The 19,655-nt window shown below is 29.1% G+C and overlaps 2 protein-coding genes across 2 annotated transcripts; both read left to right on the top strand.

Moving 5' to 3' along the window:
• Window positions 1-7,127: 7,127 nt before the first annotated feature.
• LOC8278036 (chitinase 2) lies at window positions 7,128-8,323 on the top strand. The gene has a single exon (XM_002532766.4). The coding sequence runs from the start codon at window positions 7,292-7,294 to the stop codon at window positions 8,222-8,224; it is 933 nt and encodes a 310-aa protein (XP_002532812.2). The 5' UTR covers window positions 7,128-7,291; the 3' UTR covers window positions 8,225-8,323.
• A 655-nt stretch (window positions 8,324-8,978) lies between these two features.
• On the top strand, window positions 8,979-10,126 carry LOC8278035 (chitinase 2). Its single transcript, XM_002532765.3, has one exon. It carries the CDS (start codon window positions 9,123-9,125, stop codon window positions 10,038-10,040), a length of 918 nt encoding a protein of 305 aa, XP_002532811.1. The 5' UTR covers window positions 8,979-9,122; the 3' UTR covers window positions 10,041-10,126.
• Window positions 10,127-19,655: the final 9,529 nt, after the last annotated feature.

The following is a 19,655-nucleotide window of genomic DNA, read 5'->3' as shown; positions in this document are numbered from 1 at the left end:
TGTAAAATACTAATATGATGCGATTTTAATTTGTATTACTATGAAATCACCTAAATAGATAGATTTATCGTTTTTATTTTATATCTTTATATTTGATATTTATGAATTGAATGATATTACATATTTTTTATAATAACTAGTGTGTTTTGATGACATGAAGATGTGTGTTTTGAAAAATATATTATAATATAATAAATACATTTTTAAAATATATAAAAATATAATTAAAATAAATTTTAAGAATATATTTAACGGTAACCAACAATACTAAAAGAATACTAATAAAGTATCAAAATCATACTATAATGTAGTTTTAAAAAGAAATCCTATGAATAATGTTTTTTTGAAAAATTTGTAAAAATAATTGTAAAGAAAAAAGAATATAAAAATAAAAAGGCTCTCTTGTAATCCTGTAAAAGTCCCTTAGTTTTATTTTTAAGTTTTGAGTTAAATTGAAGAGGTATTAAGAATACTTAAGCTCAATTCTATTAAATCGAGTTTTCAAATAAAGTCTTTTGAGATTTTAAAAAATATACTAAAAAATATTCGATCAAACTCAAATAAAATTAATAAATTTCTAGAGTTAAAAAGTATGAAAATTAAATTTAGCTCGTCAATGTACTCAATTATTAAATTTTGACTATTTAATTAATATCAAATATATTTTGACTATTTTTTAAATAAATCTCAAGTAATTTATGATATCACTCAATTTATATTGTTATAAAATAAAGTAAAAGCAACATGAGTTACAATAAAACCAAATAAAATAAAATAAAGACTAAAGAGAAATAAACAAGTAGGAAGAAAATAAAGAATTATAAGATAAATGTTGAAAGGTAAATAGGGTAAAATCATTATTATACATGTCTCAAAATTCTTAGATGTTTAAAAAGTAAGGTTTAATAATTAAAAGAAGAAAGTAAAGTTTTAAAAATCATTGATCTTTCTTTCTATTTCAAAGTATCCTTGAATGAATGATTAGTGGAAAACATCAGCAATTCAGCTAGAATTTCCATGAAATTTAGTTTTTATGAAGAAAATCTGTAGTAACTTCTCTTAGAGCCACTTTGGCATTGTTTTTTTTTTCCTCTTTATTTTTTAAATTATTCCTTAAAATCTAATTTTCAGAAAAGAAGTAAAGTAAATCATGTTCTTCAAAAAAAAATTCTTAAAGTAGAAATAGTAAAAATAAAAAATAAAATTTTAAATTTTAAAAAATTCAATAACCCACAAAAATATTAAATGGACTCTTGGTAAGCAATCAAAAATTCATTTTAATGTTTATCATGCCGATTTTTTTAAACCGTATTTGGTTAAAATCCATAAAATTTAAAAAAATTATTTATCAATCTGAAATTTATATGCTTTAGATAGAGTGAAAATTAATCTAAAATTTTATATAATTAAATTTATGTGAAATTGGACATAGCTAAACTAAGATCTAATAAAATAGATAGAATTTCCAAATAAATTCCATTTACTAAATTCAAAAATTTTAAAATATCTATTTGAACTTTGTCATTCTTATTTTATTATTTTTTTTATGTGTTTTTTTCAAATGAAATAATTTTTTTATAGATTTTAACCAAGTATAATATTAATTTCTTTTAAGTTTACACTACGAAGTATACTATAATTATTTTTAGAATAAGTATAAAAGGATGAATATATTCTGTTATATAGTTGATGACTTATTGAACTCCAATAAATTAAAAACAAGTTTATCCTTAAATTTTGATTCAATTTTTTCTTTCAAAATGGGGCAAGAATTTGTTAGACGAATTCTGATGAGACCCTGCACAATCATGCTAAAATTGTCAGCTTGGAGAATAAAATATGGCCCATTGCTGGAGCCTCTGATCCTCTATCCCACAGTAATGAAGCATTTCTTTTCTTTGTAAATTATTATTTATATGAAAAGGGGAGAAATTTGAATTTTGAACTTTTATTTAAATTCAGAGACTGATTTACTATATTATTATTTCATGGATATGAAAGCTAATGGCTGGCAAATATTGGGTCCATTAATTTTGAATTTTTAACTCTCTTGCATATTCAATATTTGAGTTTTGTAGGTCTTGTTATGGACAAGAGCTATAATAATCCAAGCAGAGATATTTGGAGTGCTCCTATATTTCTGATTAGGATAGAAACATTGTGGTGGAAGACATTTTGGTTCTTCCTCAGCTGCTCCATCAGGAATTCCGATATAATTGCTCATGAAGACTGACTTCATAACTTTCTTTTCTTCATATTATGTTAGGTTTTTATATCTTTTGGCTAATGAGATTTGATTGTATTGTATTGTATTTTTCTATACATTTTGAAGCTCAGGTGTTATCATTATTATTATTATTATTATTATTTTGCTTAGGTTTTATCCCACTATATTTTTCTCAAAAGTGATTTCTTTTATTACTTTTTTATAATGTCATTGGCAATGAATTGCTATAAAATAGAAAAAATAATGACTATAATTCTTTTTCCTTCAAAACTTTTTAAATTAGGGAAAAAAAATTTAAAATTTAACCTGTTCAAATTAGAATATATTTTTATTATATGTTTGATCCTTTATTTCTCGAGTTGGTATCGTTTTTCTAAATAATTAAATATGTATATTGCATTAGGTGATTAATAAATACATGAATTAGGATGAGAGTTATGGAGAAAAAAGAGTTAAAAAAAATAAATATATATATATATATATATATGAGAATTTATTATATATGAAGTGGGTATCTAAGGATTCTTAAAAATTAAAAATCAAAAGAATGGGATAAAAGGAAAAAAATCACAATGAAGAAAAGGAAGACAAAAGTGGGGTAATGTGTGTGGTGGCAAAGTTGAATGACCCATGTGATAAAGGGTGATGTTTGAAGGCACATGCAAATGGTTTCCTTTTTATTTCAGAAAAACCTTCTATTACTTCTATCTTTTTCTTTTATTTATCCATATCTACTAGGTTCAAAGCTTGTTACACGAACAAGCTTCTACTGATTTTCCCTTTTCTCTACTCTGGCAATGGGTAATTTTCTCTAATGGAAAATGGCAGTGCTTCACTTAGTTATTAACTAATCACCTTGTGAAAGATATGTTTATTTAATAAATATAGTATCATAGTAATTATATACTTAATTGAACTAATTTTCTTAAATTCAATTAATTTCCCAAATAACCTGAAATCGATTAAGTCTTAATTAAGAGGATATGAGCAATAATTGCAGTTAACCCTCTTTGAGCCCCCACAGCACAGTATCCATGAACCCACATGGCCATTAGAAAAATGAAAGGAACTGTCAAAGCTGAATCTGAGGATTTTAAACCTTCTGTTAATCAGTCAGAGTAACAGAAGAAACTGTTCCTTTGGACATACTCTTCTATATCTATATGCTGCTGCGTACCATTTACTTTACTGCTTTTATATATACTCGGTAATTCTTTTCAGTGACATTCACATGGAAACAGGTTCTGATTCTTTCCACTGCGAAGAATATATATATATATAATCTATACTGTTATAATTCTTCACAACATGTCTCTTTATCAAAGTTTGTTTGCTGTGTACTAATTGTGAATGTACCCAAACACTGCTAGCCACAAGAAAGCTAAAATTGGTGGGTTGCATTTTAAGTCGGACCCCTTTCTGATTCTAGTTTCTAACAGTTATGAAGCTGAATAAATAAACAGTTGAGTTCAATCTTACCTTTAAAGTATATATGTTAAGCGGAAACTAGCAATGTAATTAAGTGTGAGGACTTAAATGTATAATAGCAAATGTAAATAATGAGCGTACATTGTGTTGCTACAGTGATTCTCTTTAGCCTCCATTGGTAAGGACATCCTTTTTGTCTTCGCTACGGAAGAAACATGCTCCATAGATTCGGCAATGAATTCTAAAAGGCATATTCTTATTTTGGCTGGTATTTTATTTAAAATTAATCAAAAATATTTTTAAGTAGCTCCATATGAAATTAAAATTGAGTATTTAATATTAAAAGAAAATAAAAAAATTGGTATCAAAGGCCAGAAAAGGGGCCATGAAAACTAATAAGGCTCATGACAGAAGGCCATACATGTTGTGTTTGTAGCAGAGTTCAGTCTTAAATTTCAAGTGATGAAGCAAATAAAGAAGAAACGAGACCACAAAAAGAAAAGGAGGAAAGGAACGGGGAGGTGGGTTAGGCATATCTTTTACTGTAGGAGAAGCTGATGCAGCAACGACGTATTCTTTGATATTACTTGGAAGGGAAAATAAAGAGTAAAAAATAAATGGTCCCATATGATTTTCAGAGCAACCATCTCACTTAAGCTTTTATACTTTGACAGCATAACAGGCAATCATATTTGCCCATGTTACTCAGTTTACATGCTCCATGTTTTGGAATAATGTTGCTTTGTGTTTGTTTGATTCTATGAATTACGACCAAAATCGTGAAAATGAAACTGTGAAAGTCTCTTCTAATTTAACTAAAGTTTCGACTTTGAATGTTACGGTATATAACTGCATTAAAACTCTTAAAATAATATTTTACTATCTTAAAAATTCTGTCCGTCACACTCTAAATTAATTCTAAATATATATATATATATAAAAAAGAATATGAACTATACATGCAATACTCTTATAGGTATCCTACAAAATCATTTTTCTTTTTTATCACAATGCCAAGATTACTTTCTTACAAGTTTATCATAAAAAAAATCAGATTAATCTCAATCACTATAAGGCAAATCTATTTCCATGTAATTTGTACTTCAAGGTGTCATTGTCCTGTAGGATGAATCACAATCAATGCAAGGCAATCCTAACTTTCATGGTAGAGATTGCTGGTAAATTTGGTGCATGATTGTGATGGCCTTATTTAATTTCTTTTTTTCTTTGTTTTTTTTGTACCTAAATGAGACAGATATGTACAGTATAGATAATCTAGATAGCACAACTCTTAGCTTGAATTTGAAACTTAACATCACAGGCTAGTAAGGAGGCAAGTATGTACAGACACTCAAAAAGCAACACGGCCAAACCCTAAAGTTATAGAGAAAGAAAGTGAAATTATGGAATTAAAAGAGTATGAGAACAATTAATTCCTACTAATGTTTACTTACCACTTAATTTTGGTGCTTGATTGTTCAGAATATTGTTATAGAGGACCTTTAATTAGTACTAAGAAAGTGAGAGTAAATGCACTGCCAATTTGTCTTCAGTTGATATTTACATTTTACCTAATTGTGGTTGTTGAAAACCACCTAGCAAAATCAACTCTTCCTTTTCTTTCCCCTGTTAAATAGGAGCACAACACCTTCTCCATTTTATCTGTGTGTATATGTTATCTAATTGGAATAATCAAATTACAGAAATTCCTCTAAAAATCTTCTCCTAAAATCACTATAATTGGACCCTCTTTTTTTATACAATTAATTATGTTAATCCCTAAGATTCATCAAATGACTCTATTTCTTCAGTACATTGTTATAAAAATATATATTTCATTACTAGTTTCCTAGCATTCTAATTGGATAATTATTTAAAAAATTATAAAATTCAATTTCAGGTAATCCTTGAATTGTTATATTTCTGCAAACTATCTATTTGCTTAGCTATTTTCACTAATCTGGGTTTATGTCCTTAGTGTCTGTGGTTGTTCCTGAAAAGTCCCTCTTCTTCTCTGGTGGTTGAAAGGTTGGTAAGTTTAGATTTTGGACCTGTCTGCCATTCACAGTGTATATTGATTAATTATTAAAGTACATCATTTTATGGCTAATTAGCACATGATTTGGTTTAGGTAGGCACTCTTCCTGCAGCACCAGTATAGTTTTCCCAATTCCCCTGCTAGCACATGTTTTAATACAAAAATTCAGCCATAATATCTATGTTGGTGATTCAATTTAAGAATTAATATATATTCTATGTATGGAATTAATATGGTTTTCTTTTTGTCGAATGAGTATATTTGTGTGCATAAACTAACATTCAAAAAAGGTCAATTAGCTGTCTTTGTAAAACAATTATAAATATGAAAAGGAATTTAGGATGAATGATTAATGAGAGAAATGAATGCAGGTCCATCTCTATATCTTTCCTTAAGTTGTCCCACTCCCTAATTCTTTACTCATTTGCATTCTTTTTCTTGTTTTTCTGTTTGCATTGCATGCTTCCATTTATTAAGATTCCTTTTTGCTTGTAAAGTGCAAAATTCACCTGCTTGTTCTTGGGTGAGGAAGCTCTAAATCCAAATTGGGGTCGACAAATTTGGCTTTGTTCTAACAATGAAACTGGAATTCTCCTAAAATAGGCTAAATTGGGCTCATATTTAAAACCTAAGGATCAAACAAATTGATGGCCTTTAAAAGTGGGCTTCAAAACAAGAAAACTTTTCAAATTGGGCCAACAGAAAAAGAAAGTTTAATAATATGGCACCATTTTTATCTTTTCATTTTCTTTCTTTCTTTCTTCTTCTTCTTCTTCTTTTTTTTTTTTTTTTTTTTTTTTTTTTTAATAGTGGAAACACCCTTGTTGAAGTCCCTGCACTTAGACTTGTTCTTCCTTTGGAACTTTCTAGCTAATAACCTGTTAGACCCCATTTTACAATTAAAATAAGAAATTTTTTGTTAATCAATTTTATTATATCCACAGTCCAAAAGGATAATATTAGTAAATAATTTAAGCTTTTGGTTTCAAATAAATTTCTTTTCATTCAAGAACATTTGATAAGAGGATTACCTTTCTTGACTTTAACCGGACTTATTTAATTTTATATGATTAAGATATAATGTTAATCGGTATGGAAAGGTTAAGAAATGAATCCAATTTTATTAATTCATTGGGAAAAATAAGGAAAATGGCCTTTTATAAATAAATAATTCATAAAATATTATACACTGGCGATTATATGTTCTTAAAAGTTCTATTTATACTCTAATCTCGTCTGTGATAGAGATTATCAATCCGGGTCATTAGATATTCTTATCATGACATCAAATATGTACCAGAATGAAGTATGAGGTCATGGCTTACCAAATTGAAAGCATGTCACCATTACATCCTCAGTTCAGGTTAAGTGGTGGGTCTTTAATTTAGTGGCTGCAGTGGGCATACCAATAAGAAGGAAGACTAGTCTTTCATCAAAACTTTCATATGATTCTTCGTCCATTGAAATGAGCTACTTTGATTAGTGAGCTCCTCGAAATTCTATAAAAAAATATAAAGAAGAAAGATAAGGGCTGCCTCCAGGCCAAGAATTAATACATTATTTAGCAACAACTTTTACTTCCCATTTGCAAAAGAAATATGCAACTCCTCAGGAATTTTCTTGATTCTGTCTTCATTCTTCTAGTTCTTTCTCTCTTATTCACTGCACAAATATCAGTCCAAGCAGCTCCACCATCAAAATTAAAGGTCTTCAGAGAATATATAGGAGCAAACTTTAGGAATGTGAAGTTCACAGATGTTCCTGTTCATCCAAATCTTGAATTTCACTTCATTCTTTCTTTTGCCATAGACTATGATTCACTTACTTCTCCTTCCCCTACAAATGGAAAGTTCAATGTGTTTTGGGATTCCAGCAATCTCAGCCCATCTGATGTTTCTTCCATTAAAAGAAATCACTCAAATGTCAAAGTAGCTTTAAGTCTTGGAGGAGATACTGTTGGTAATGCTTTTGCTTTCTTCAAACCCTCTTCTATACATTCTTGGCATGCTAATGCTGTTTCTTCTCTCACCCACATCATCAAGAAGTATAACTTAGATGGTATTGACATTGATTATGAACACTTCCAATCTGATCCTGATACATTCGCTGCTTGTATTGGGTTGCTTATACAAACCTTGAAGAAAAATAAGGTCATTTCTTTTGCTTCTATTGCTCCATACGATAACGATGAAGTCCAAAGGAATTACTTAGCGTTATGGAAGAGTTATGGGCATCTTATTGACTATGTAAACTTCCAGTTTTATGCTTATGCTGAAGATACAACAGTGTCTCAGTTCTTGAATTATTTCAAGATTCAAAGCTCTAATTATTATGGTGGCAAGGTCTTGACTAGCTTCCTTACTGAAGGAAGTGGTGGATTGTCACCAGAAAATGGTTTCTTTACTGCTTGCAGTGAGCTTAAGAGGCATAAGCAGCTACATGGTATCTTTGTGTGGTGTGCGGATAACTCAAAGGCTAATGGTTTTCGATATGAGAAGCAATCTCAAGATTTATTGGCAACTTGCAACTAATTGATTGTGTGTTTAATTGTATGTGGAAAAATCTGAAGTTGTTTTAATTGGCATGCTTGTGGAAATGAAATAAAAATCTGTTCTTCTCTTGTGCCTCAACTCGTTACCTTTTTTTGAATAAGCTGATAAAAATACTGAACAACATATTAGTATCCAGGGCTTGACATTGTCCTGTATTTTGTCAGTATCCTCTCTCTTGATCTCTGGTTTGACTAAAGTTCCGACCAATTATCTGATGTTCAACAATCTGCTGCCTGTACTTTCCTCACGATCATGTGAGAAAACAAAAGACTTCATGAAAAGCTGAAAAGAGATGGTCTAGATTCACACATCAACCGTTTTCTTAATCTTCATAGCGCTTGTCATAAAGAATTGTTCAGACCACAAGTGCCCCAATTTCTCATTCACCATAAAGAACGAAGACAGTCAACAAAATAAATAGTCAATGGATGATATGGTTTTCCATTGACAATTAATTAATTAGCTAAGTACCTTTTAAAAGTCCAATAGGTATATTAAATTCATTCACGTGCCGTGACCATTGGGCAGTGAACTAACTCCAAATTAACATCCAAATCCAATCCCAGGAATTTCTCCATTGTTTAATCTGAAATACTAATCAAATGCAAGGTGATTAAGCTAAAAAGAACATAATAGAAACAAATTTAGACATGCACTTGCATCCAACTTTAATGTTCCTGTTAAGAACGGCAACTTCACTTTGCAATGCCTGTCTGAAATATCACGGGCTCATAATTTATTGTCTAATCATACAAAGTAAGAGTCTTAATTACAATTCCACAGCAATAGCACCACCTACTAAGCACACTATATAATGAGTTCATAGGATGTTGATTTCATTCACAGTAAGCTACACAAATCCTGCAATTCGAAGAAAATGGAACTCTCCAAGCTTTTGATCACCCTTCTCATTCTTCAAGCTATTTTTCCCTCCCACACCTCAACCCAAGCAGCTCCTGCAAACTCGGACCTTTTCAGAGAATACATAGGAGCAGAATTCAACAATGTCAAATTCACCGATGTTCCTATCAACCCGAATGTCGATTTTCACTTCATTCTCTCCTTTGCTATAGACTATGACACTTCAAGTTCTCCATCTCCCACCAATGGACAATTCAACGTCTTTTGGGACTCTGATAATCTCAGCCCTTCTCAAGTTTCTTCTATCAAGAACCAATATTCTAATGTCAAAGTGGCTTTAAGTCTTGGGGGAGATAGTGTACAGGGTGGCTATGCTTACTTCAAGCCTTCATCAGTCGATTCTTGGGTTTCAAAGGCTGTTTCTTCGCTTACAAAAATCATCAAACAGTATAATTTAGATGGTATTGATATTGATTATGAGCACTTTCAGGCTGATCCTGATACCTTTGCTGAATGCATAGGAAAGCTTATAACGAACCTGAAGAACAATGGTGTCATCTCTTTTGCTTCTATTGCTCCATTCGATGATGACCAAGTTCAGAGCCATTATCAGGCATTGTGGAAGAAATATGGAAATCAGATAGATTATGTGAACTTTCAATTCTATGCATATGATCAAGGAACAACAGTGTCTCAGTTCATGAGCTATTTCACGACCCAAAGCTCCAATTATAATGGAGGTAAGGTGTTAGTGAGCTTTATCAGTGATGGAAGTGGTGGATTAGCACCAAATGATGGGTTCTTTACTGCCTGCAATAGGCTTAAGAGTCAGAACCAATTACATGGCATCTTTGTTTGGTCTGCAGATGACTCCAAGGCTAATGGTTTTCGCTATGAGAAGCAATCACAGGCTCTATTAGCAATACGCCATTAATGTATTACTTTCTGAATGTTTAGCCTGTGAGATAATGTATAATTCTATTATGAATACAGTTAAATAAGTTATTGCTAATTATTCTAGTACCTGCCTCATAATACGGAAGTTCAATATCCCCTGTTTCCTCCTTTCTTTACATGTTTTAGTCATGAAAGCTCCAATAGAACTAATTAAACAACATGCAACTTCAGTGCTAGACAGACTAATAGTACAATGAATAAACTGTCAGGATATATTATAAATTGAGAGTCGGAAGCAACTATGTGGCATCTTTGTTTGGTCTACAGATGCCTCTACGAATTGCAATCAGAAGCATTACAATTAGCAATTCCTTACTAGTACTATCCCATAAAAATTAGCCATTGTAAAGTGAAGATTAAGAAATGTAGAATTGGATGTGGTGATAAAATTCCAAGTCACAGCTGTAGCCTATTTTTAGAGGGGCAGATAGATCAATGCGTCTATTTCTTTGTAATCGACAAGGGTACATCAAACCGTTTGTTTCAATGGTGGCGAGATATATAATTGATGATTACTCCTTCTGTCCCATATGCAACTGCTAGCTACTTGCATCTGTCTTTTTTTGTTTTTGTTTTGTTAGTTCTATCTATCATGAGAATGACCTCCTTGCCATTTCTGTGATGTGAACTCTTATCTAATCGATGTCACCAGAAATAAAATTACTATTTCTACTTTTTACAATGTATAATTCTCCATTTTACTCTTCTTTTTCAGTTGTAAGGGAGTCTCAGGGCAGGCCAGCACACCCCACAGCTCAGGCTGTGCATTCAAGAACAAATTCTAACTACACAACCTTGAACTAGCCGTGGTGGCTATTTTTCATTTTGCTCTTAACGTATAGTCATCAATATTGTTATTGCTTGTTACTACTAAAGTTCAAGCTTGAAACATTCCAGCATCTACCATTAGTAAAACTTTCAGTTTTCTCATGCTCCAAAAGTGAAGCAAATTATTATATATTGATGCTGCTTGCTTGAAAAGGTTCTGATCTCAGTTTAAAATTTTGATACCAATGAAGCACTAATCTAGTTAATTGCTTATATTATAACCCATCTCAACTTTAGACCAGGTAACGTACATAGTAAAGTACAAGTATTCCATGATTCTTGGAACAAACTTTGGTCCTTTCTGAGGATTTCTTAACATGTCAGAAACCAAGACAGCTAAGTGTAATTATTTAGGAGAAAATGAGATAAAATCTTGCAGCTTCTAGGCCAAAGAACCCCATCTTACACAAAATGTAGTCGAATCATTGTGGAACAAGATAAAGAGAAAACAAATAGTGAAACAGATGCAATAAAACAAACCAAGATCATCATTCGTGCATATTAGACATTCCAATTTGTCTTTTTACCATTGAATCTATGTCCCACTGAATCATTTGAAATGTAAGGTGTAGCATCTATTTGTCATGACTCCTTGAAGAAGCAACTCTTTATCCCCTGTATGGGGATAAAAACAGCTATAATTTACTTTCGCTACATTAAATATTATACAATTTTATAACCAAAATTAATAATTCTATTTAATATTCTTAGTCCACCAAGTATATTATTATAAGAGGGTTGATTGTACTAGAAATTTAATAAAATACTTATTTATGCAATTTTTCAAGACTGATTCAAATAGTTCTTTGACAAAAATTTCAATATTTAATATCAAATGATTAGACAATAATGTTATTGAATTAAAAAGACTATTTCTAACTAAAAATTATTATATCTATTAGATATCATATCTTCAGTCATTCATCTGGATTTAATTACTTCAGTTTGAGATAAATTGAACTCAGACATCCAGAAACAGGCGAATGGGGAGTCGGCAACCAAAATGCCAAGTTTCACATTATGGAATATATGAAAAGCAAGAAACAAAGGCATTTTTTAGAAAAATCAGAAATCATAGACACAACAAATAAAGAGCTAATGGAATTCAATTCAATTTATTTAGCCTTGAATACTTTTAATCCAAGATGGTCTATTCAGTCAACAAATAAGGATGATAAAGGTAAACTTTGATGCAGCAAGTAGAAAACAACTCAAAAGGGGAAGTATTGGGTTTATTGAAAGAAATGATAATAATCAGTTAATCAACTCCTTCTCCAAAATGTACATTATCCTTTCATACTAGAATGCTTGGCTCTTCGAGATTGCATATCCAAATATCAATGGATGAAAATAATTTTCAAAGGAGACACTTTAAAAGTTACATCAATTTGTTTCATCTTTTCGGATATATTTGAGGTAGTGAAATCATTTATACAAAGTTGCTCTCTCTTATACTCTAAGTCTTAGTAGTATTTTCGCTCATAACTTAGCCAAAACAATTTTTTATTCGAGTTAATACAATCGTATTTTTGTTGTAAAAAAAATTAAAACAAATTTATATAACATTATAATTTTTAAACAAGTCATCCATTACAATTACTGATATGAAATTTTTATTTTAATTGAAATAAAAAAATATAAAATACACAGCAGTGATGTGTTGTAGAAAAATAATAAATTGATAAAATTTTCCATTATAAGAAATATCTTTTTTATTGACAATTGATTCGGTGTCACATGACACCATGTTATAGATATTTTGAGTCATTAGATTTGTTAAATTCAATTGCAACTGTTGGATAAGAAACTTACTAATAGAATATAAATTGCTCTTTAATTACCGATTACAAGTAATATAAGTAAAAAATTCAGTAACACTTATGTTTTATTCTACCGTTATACAAGTTTTTATAGAAAAAAAAAATATCAATCTTACCTTTTATTAAAGATTAAATTTTTAAGACATTGATCTTATATGACACCAAATAATAACATTTTTTACTAAGCCATTAAATTCTTACTGTGCAATAATAAATTAGAGTTTATAAATTAAAAGTTTAACCACTCAATTTTCATTTTTGATAAATTTAGACACCAAAACTGTAATTATAAAATTCAAAAAAAAAGAAATTAATATAAAAATTATCATAAAAAAAAAAACTAATTAAAAGCTTTGCAAATAAAGAAGTTTAAAACTTATAAATATGGAGAAATAAAATTCTTAAGACTGTAATATCTCACAAAAAAAAAAAAAGTGATACTTAATGGATTTCATGTAACATATAACGCATGTTATTGTAACTTATATTGAAGTGCAATTGGCATATTTAGGGTAATGTACGCCAGGTTTCTAAAAATATTTTTAAATAAAATCAGACTAGAAAATAGAATTTTGTGTTTGCTTGTACTATTTAAAAAAAAAATGAAAATAAAACAGTTTTTTATATTTTCATAATTATAATTAAACTTTAGAAAATTTTTTAAAATAAGTTTAACATGTTTTTTTTAATATTTTTTCTTATATAAAAAGTCACTTGTTTTCAAATGAAAATAAGGAGTTTTCACTTCATTTATTCCAAGTCTACCATTTATACTTAAAGTGTTACCTAAATAGAAAATAAAATATTTTTTCTTATAAAGTAAACATATTTTATAAATTTTACATATTTTCTATAAAAATCAAAAGTTTTCATTTTCCTTAAAAACTAGAAAATAAAAGTGAAAAAAAATTCTGTACAAGTAAAAATGCTCTTATCTTCCCATATCAATCGATTAGATGTAAATGTCAACCTCGCCGCATTTCTTTCTTTTTTTTCTTGATTTGTTCCTTCTTTTAGGTAATAAAAGAGTCTAATTTTGATTTTTTTTTTTTCTCTTTTGATCTTAAGATTTTACTATTTTATGGACTAGTTTGGTTGTTTTATTGTAGTCTTTAGTTTATCCTCTCTTGAAGAGGTATTACTATCTCCTATAGTGGAATTTTATTTTATTTTTTCTTTTGTAACCCTTCCTTTGTAAGATGATGATTTTTCAAGAGTCAATACTATACATATGATATGAACAGAAAAGAAGAGTACCTGAGGTGCTGAGGGATTCTTTTGGGTGTGATTGATTGACTCTCTTCATTTGATATTCATTTCTTAGTTTCAAATCTATTCTTGAGCTACTGATGGGTGGATTTGAGAATATCAACACGATTCTTGCACCATAAGTGAAGCTTTGGAGTGCGATATAGCATGAAGGTTTTCACTAATATAACCATTGTTGCGTTGAAGAACTCTAGGATAGGACTTCATTAGACTTACAAAAAGCAATGTAATTTGGCTTTGTCCCTTAATTGGGCTTTGGCTCCTCCCTATATTTAGACTCTTATTGATTCTTGGTAAAAGAAAATGTCAACCTTCCACCAAATGTAGGAGTTAGGTGCAATGCAAACTCAATTATCCGTCGAAATATCCATTTTTCATTAGAATACACATATGCTTTTAAATAAATATGATCCGTTTGGGATTACTACTGAGTGTTAAAGAAATAATTTTAAATCTTTTTTTAAATCTAGTAAATCAATCTTTTTATATAAACTATCCCTATCAAATGCAGTTGGTTTCCATGATGGAGCAAGGAGTGCAGCCAGGAGTAGTAGCAAACCCTAGCTTATTGGTTTGGGTGGTCCAAGCAAAACATGGCCGCCTGCCTAGGCATCTTTCGGTGAAATCTTTTCACTTATTTGTTCCTGCAAGCTATGATGGTCCTCCTCCTCCTCCTCCATGATTAGAAAATCTAACCAATTACAATATAGTAAACTATAGTTGACCTTTTACAACATTGTCCTCTGACATGCCAATACATAGGATATAATATATTTATTTTTATTTATATTATAAAATTTTATTTTATTTTATTTTAATTATTTAACTTCAATTTTGGTTACCATTTAGCTATTTCCTTTCTTTTTAATAAAATGACAGAAAAACTCGTGAAATAACTTTTGAGTGCTATGGGTGACCATTTAAGAGAGATTGGAATAACTTCTGCTTCATTTGACATCAAAATGAAAAGAACAACATATGTAATATTTTGTTATATTATCTTGAAGGGGTAATTGCCACGTGTATCCTTATCACTATTTTGTCAACCTTCCACCAATTCTTAATTTCCTTAATAAATTCTTGAATAGAGGAAATCAAGTCATACAATTGGTCATTTCGACTACACTCATATAAAGATAATTTATTTTTAATTTATGTGAAAGACCTAAGTCAACCGTCTCAAATCCTTCATGAATTTAAGATTGAGTCTCCCTTCTAAAAAAAATCTAATGATGTTTTTATTTAGAAGTGACAATTGATATGGAATCTTTAGCCCTAGTTAAGAAATGGAATCTTTAGCCCTAATTGCATATGGCCCATAATCGTAAAATATATCAACTTAGATTAAGCCATTAACGTAATTTAAAGGGACATAGTATGGTAGTTTATAATGACTTTTAATATTTTTTATATATTTATTGAATAAAAAATATAAAATTTAAATTAATTTACATAAAAAAATTTCTTTGATAAATTTACATAAAAATATTTTAGTATGTAACTTTATATCAAAAATTACATATAAAATAATAATTTATGTAAATTTGATTCAAATTTTATAAATTTTATTTAAATAAATATATAAAATTATTGAAAGTCATTATAAACTACTACGCTCTAAAATTCACTAAAAATCTATCATAGTTATAGAAAAAAAATAGAAATTTATGATTCTACAATATAAAAAAGTATATTGTATATGTAAACCAACATCATTAAATCCTTATGGTCGGGGACTTTGGATTTATTGATTACTTCAATTAGAAAAAAAGAATATTGTAATTCAATAAAATCTCTTTATATATATAAAGACTTTTTCTGTAATGTTTTTTTGAAACCAAACAGTCTTGTAATTCAAGAAAGTTTTCTAATAAAAAAACTTCGAATAAAAGCAATTCAATTAAAAACAGGTTAGTACCTCGTAGAAAATCAAATATTCAATCTTATAATTTTTTTTCTCAATCACCTTTAAATATTTTTTATATTAAGATGATATCTTTTACCTAGCTTATTCAAGTATTATCTCTATTAGACAATTTAAGTTAGTTTAGATATTACATATTTGATATATGAAAGTTATGATATTTCTAGTAACAAAAAACTAAATATAATTATTTTCTTAATTATAAGTTATTACTCAAACTTTTTTATGTAACTTTTGCTAAATTATAAGATTTTAACAATTGAAAATACTAAATGGACAAAAAGATTGGAAAAACATTATAAATTTTTAAGCATATAAAATCTGAAATTTAAATTAAAAATAAAATAAAATAAAATTTCAACAGATAGGACTAACGAATGTATTTTTTAAAACTCTTAATACTTATTGCGAAATAGATATAACTTTAGGAATGTTTGTGGCAATATCCCTATTTGCTTTAGTTATACACTTCTTTAATATGTCAATTTTAGGAAAGAGTTCTAAGGCTTTTATTTATTTATTTTGGATACAAGAATTCTAAGGCTTTTTGAATATATAGCTTCGAGCTATGCATTGTTGTAAAAAAAATTTGAAAAAAGAAGAAGAAGAAGAAGAAGATATTTATGTTTTCGGATTACCAACATTTTCACTTTCATAATTCAACCAATTTGCAAAAATGAATTAACTAAGATGCGTCAAAAGCTAAATTAGCTACCAATTAATCATATAATAATAATAATAATAATAATAATAATAATAATAGAAAAAGTGATTAATATAGACAACCCAATAAATAACGTTAATAAAGAAAATACAAAAAATTGTATACAAGTTGTGGGTTTATATTAATGTTTTTTTTTTAAATTATACTTAAAAGAAGGGAGATTCTAACTATAGATATTGTTCAAGTTAAGATACTGTTTAAATTGAGATATGTACATATCAGCAGATTAAATCTGTGGATGCAAATATATGTTAAATTACCTTATTAACAAAATAGGTTTAACCTTTCACATAATAAATCCAAACTTTTTGTTTAATATATTTATCCAAAAAATTTGAGCTTTGATAATTCTTCACTTGGCAAAGCCACCAAATGATAAGCTTCAAAAATCAGGATATAATTGTAGCAAAATTGTCAAATTAGGATAAAATGCAAGAACTATAGACTTTTGGTCAAATTTGTTATTTTGACCATTAGCCATTAACTTTTCGTTAGCTTAATTAGTTGGTTTAAATAGCAAAATACCCGTGAACTTACATCCGAAATCCAAATCACTTCAAACTTAACTTTATAGCCAAATTATCCCATGTATTTGCAAAAATTGGCCTTTATGCCCCTAATAAGTTATTCAATTCAATAAAAAATTGCAATTTTTGTTATTTAACAAGTATTAAAAGAGAAAATACTTTTATTGAAAAAAAAGAATAACATATTTAATAAAAAAGTAAAGCATATCTATTTCCGAAAACTCTTTAATCCTTATTCAAAAGTTAAACCCTAAGAATGTCAAATTCTAATTCATTGAAATCACTCAAAAATATAAATCCCAAATCTACTGCATTTCAATCATTTCAATCTTGTGTTCTCTTCTAGTTCCAATCTCATGTCTTCTCAATCTATCCAGAATCAAGACATTTCCACTTCGTCTCTTTAGCATCTTTTCTGCTCTCAAAGTCCTTCACAGTCATCGCCTTATCATCACCATCATGCAAAAGCCCTTTTCATTGTCATTATCGCCATCATGTAAAAGCCCCTATCACTATCACCATCACATAGAAGCCCCAACCACTATCATCGTCGCAGTCACCTTGTTGTCCCCATCGCCTCAGTGTCGACATAGCACAATAGCTGTCATTTCGCCATAACTGTCATATCGCCTTACCCATCTTTTCCATCTTATGCAATAATCGTTGCCATTTCTACCCACTACCAAACCCATTTCTACGATGAATTTCATTTTTAGTGCAATGGCTATAGATTGTTAGTGCAAATGTGATGAAATTTTTATGATCTATGATGAATTTTTTTTATTCAAAACTTTCTTTTAATCTATTCTATTAAGAATTTTCTTTAAAGACAGTCCCTTCTTATCAGCACCTATTTTCCGGATCCAAATATCGAGGGAATTACGGAAAATCCAATGGTGAAAGTTATTACTTTTCTCGAGTCTCGAAAGATTGAGGATGCGTGAATCCAAGTTAGGATTGAGAATAATTAAATCAAAGTTACTTTTTTAGCATCAATTTGGATTCAATTGTTAGAAAAAAAATTAACTTTGAAGGGTAAAACGAAAGTTTTCGCAAGTTCAGGCACTAAATTGCCAAAAATTTTCAAATTTTTTGCTCACAAAGCCAATTGGCTCTGCATACAGCCGAATCGGTTTAGCCTAGAGACGAATCGGCTCTTCGACGTCGTTTTTCACATTTTTTGACTTAAAACATTGAAATTGATGAAAAGAAGTTTTTATAAGTGATTTGTGATAATTATTGGATATTTTTAATGATAATTATTTGAATATAAAAGATTTCTTCTATTGGATATTAATATAATAAAAGAAAAATAATTAATTATTTTTATTAATACCTATCTAATACATCAATGATTTTATTAATACCTATCTTATACATCTAGGGTTTTCTAAACCTACTGGTATAAATGGAACAATATACCCTAGGTCTAAGGTTAACTACATTCATTAAGCAATAGACTAACAACCTAGCATAATTCACATGCATTCATTAAAGCTGGGAGTTTTAGGAAACAAAGAGAGCAAGTCATTCAGAAAGAGCCTTAAATTAGAAAAGTATTTTTAGAATGACAAAAGATTTTCATAACCCTAGACGATACTGAGTTTCCAACCAAACAGCCTCATCATCTCTAGAGACTCGCAGATCAGTAAACTACGGTAACAAACTGAGGTTCTCCACATCTAGCATTATTAACATCTTTTTCTCCTTCAACTGGTTCTTGTGTTTTTATGATTCTAAGAACATGATTAGGATTTTTTTACTATTTTCTATGTTTTACATTATTAGATTAGGGTTTTCTATGAATCTTCATGTTACTGATTTGTTGGATTTTAGAATCTGATAATAAGAACATTAGAGTTTTGAAATATGATAATATGCTAGCATTAGGGTCTTGGGATCTGATTAGTCACATGCATAGGATTATATGATCAGATTTTCCTTTTCTCTATAATTTTGTAATCAAATTAATTTATTAGGGTTATATGATTAATCTGCCATGTTTGTCCATTGTGTTTTCAGTTTTTAGGGTTTGTATTAACTTTTAGTATTTCTGTCTCAATTGATTGTTATTTGTTATTCTATTTTTATTTTATTTCTTTCAGATTCTAATCGTTTTTTACCTTATCTGCATGTTAAAATCGGCTTTGGGACGTGAGGATTACATAAAAAATCAAAGAAACTAGCCTAGATGCCCTAAAGCCGATCGGCTCTACACTTCTTTGCCCTAATTTTTGGTGTTTTGAGAGATTTTGATGTATTGTTGTCGATTTTGTGTATTGTAGTTAGGTTTTATAGCTTTTCTTTGCAATTTTAGTTATAGAATGGGTTTTAATAGCTAAATTTATCTTTCTGCTCCTTATTTTTATTTATTTCTTGATTTAATATATGATAATTAATTATAACGTGATTGCCTAATTAAAAAATGGACATATAGACTTTAGGTTAAAATTGGATCCAACATGAAAACTGTAGTCCAATAGGCTAATCAATATTAATC

Source organism: Ricinus communis, chromosome 8 (assembly GCF_019578655.1).
Source record: "Ricinus communis isolate WT05 ecotype wild-type chromosome 8, ASM1957865v1, whole genome shotgun sequence".
Lineage (NCBI taxonomy): Eukaryota > Viridiplantae > Streptophyta > Magnoliopsida > Malpighiales > Euphorbiaceae > Ricinus > Ricinus communis.
Note: the sequence above shows the minus strand (reverse complement) of the source record. Positions and strands in the feature narration are given on the sequence as shown.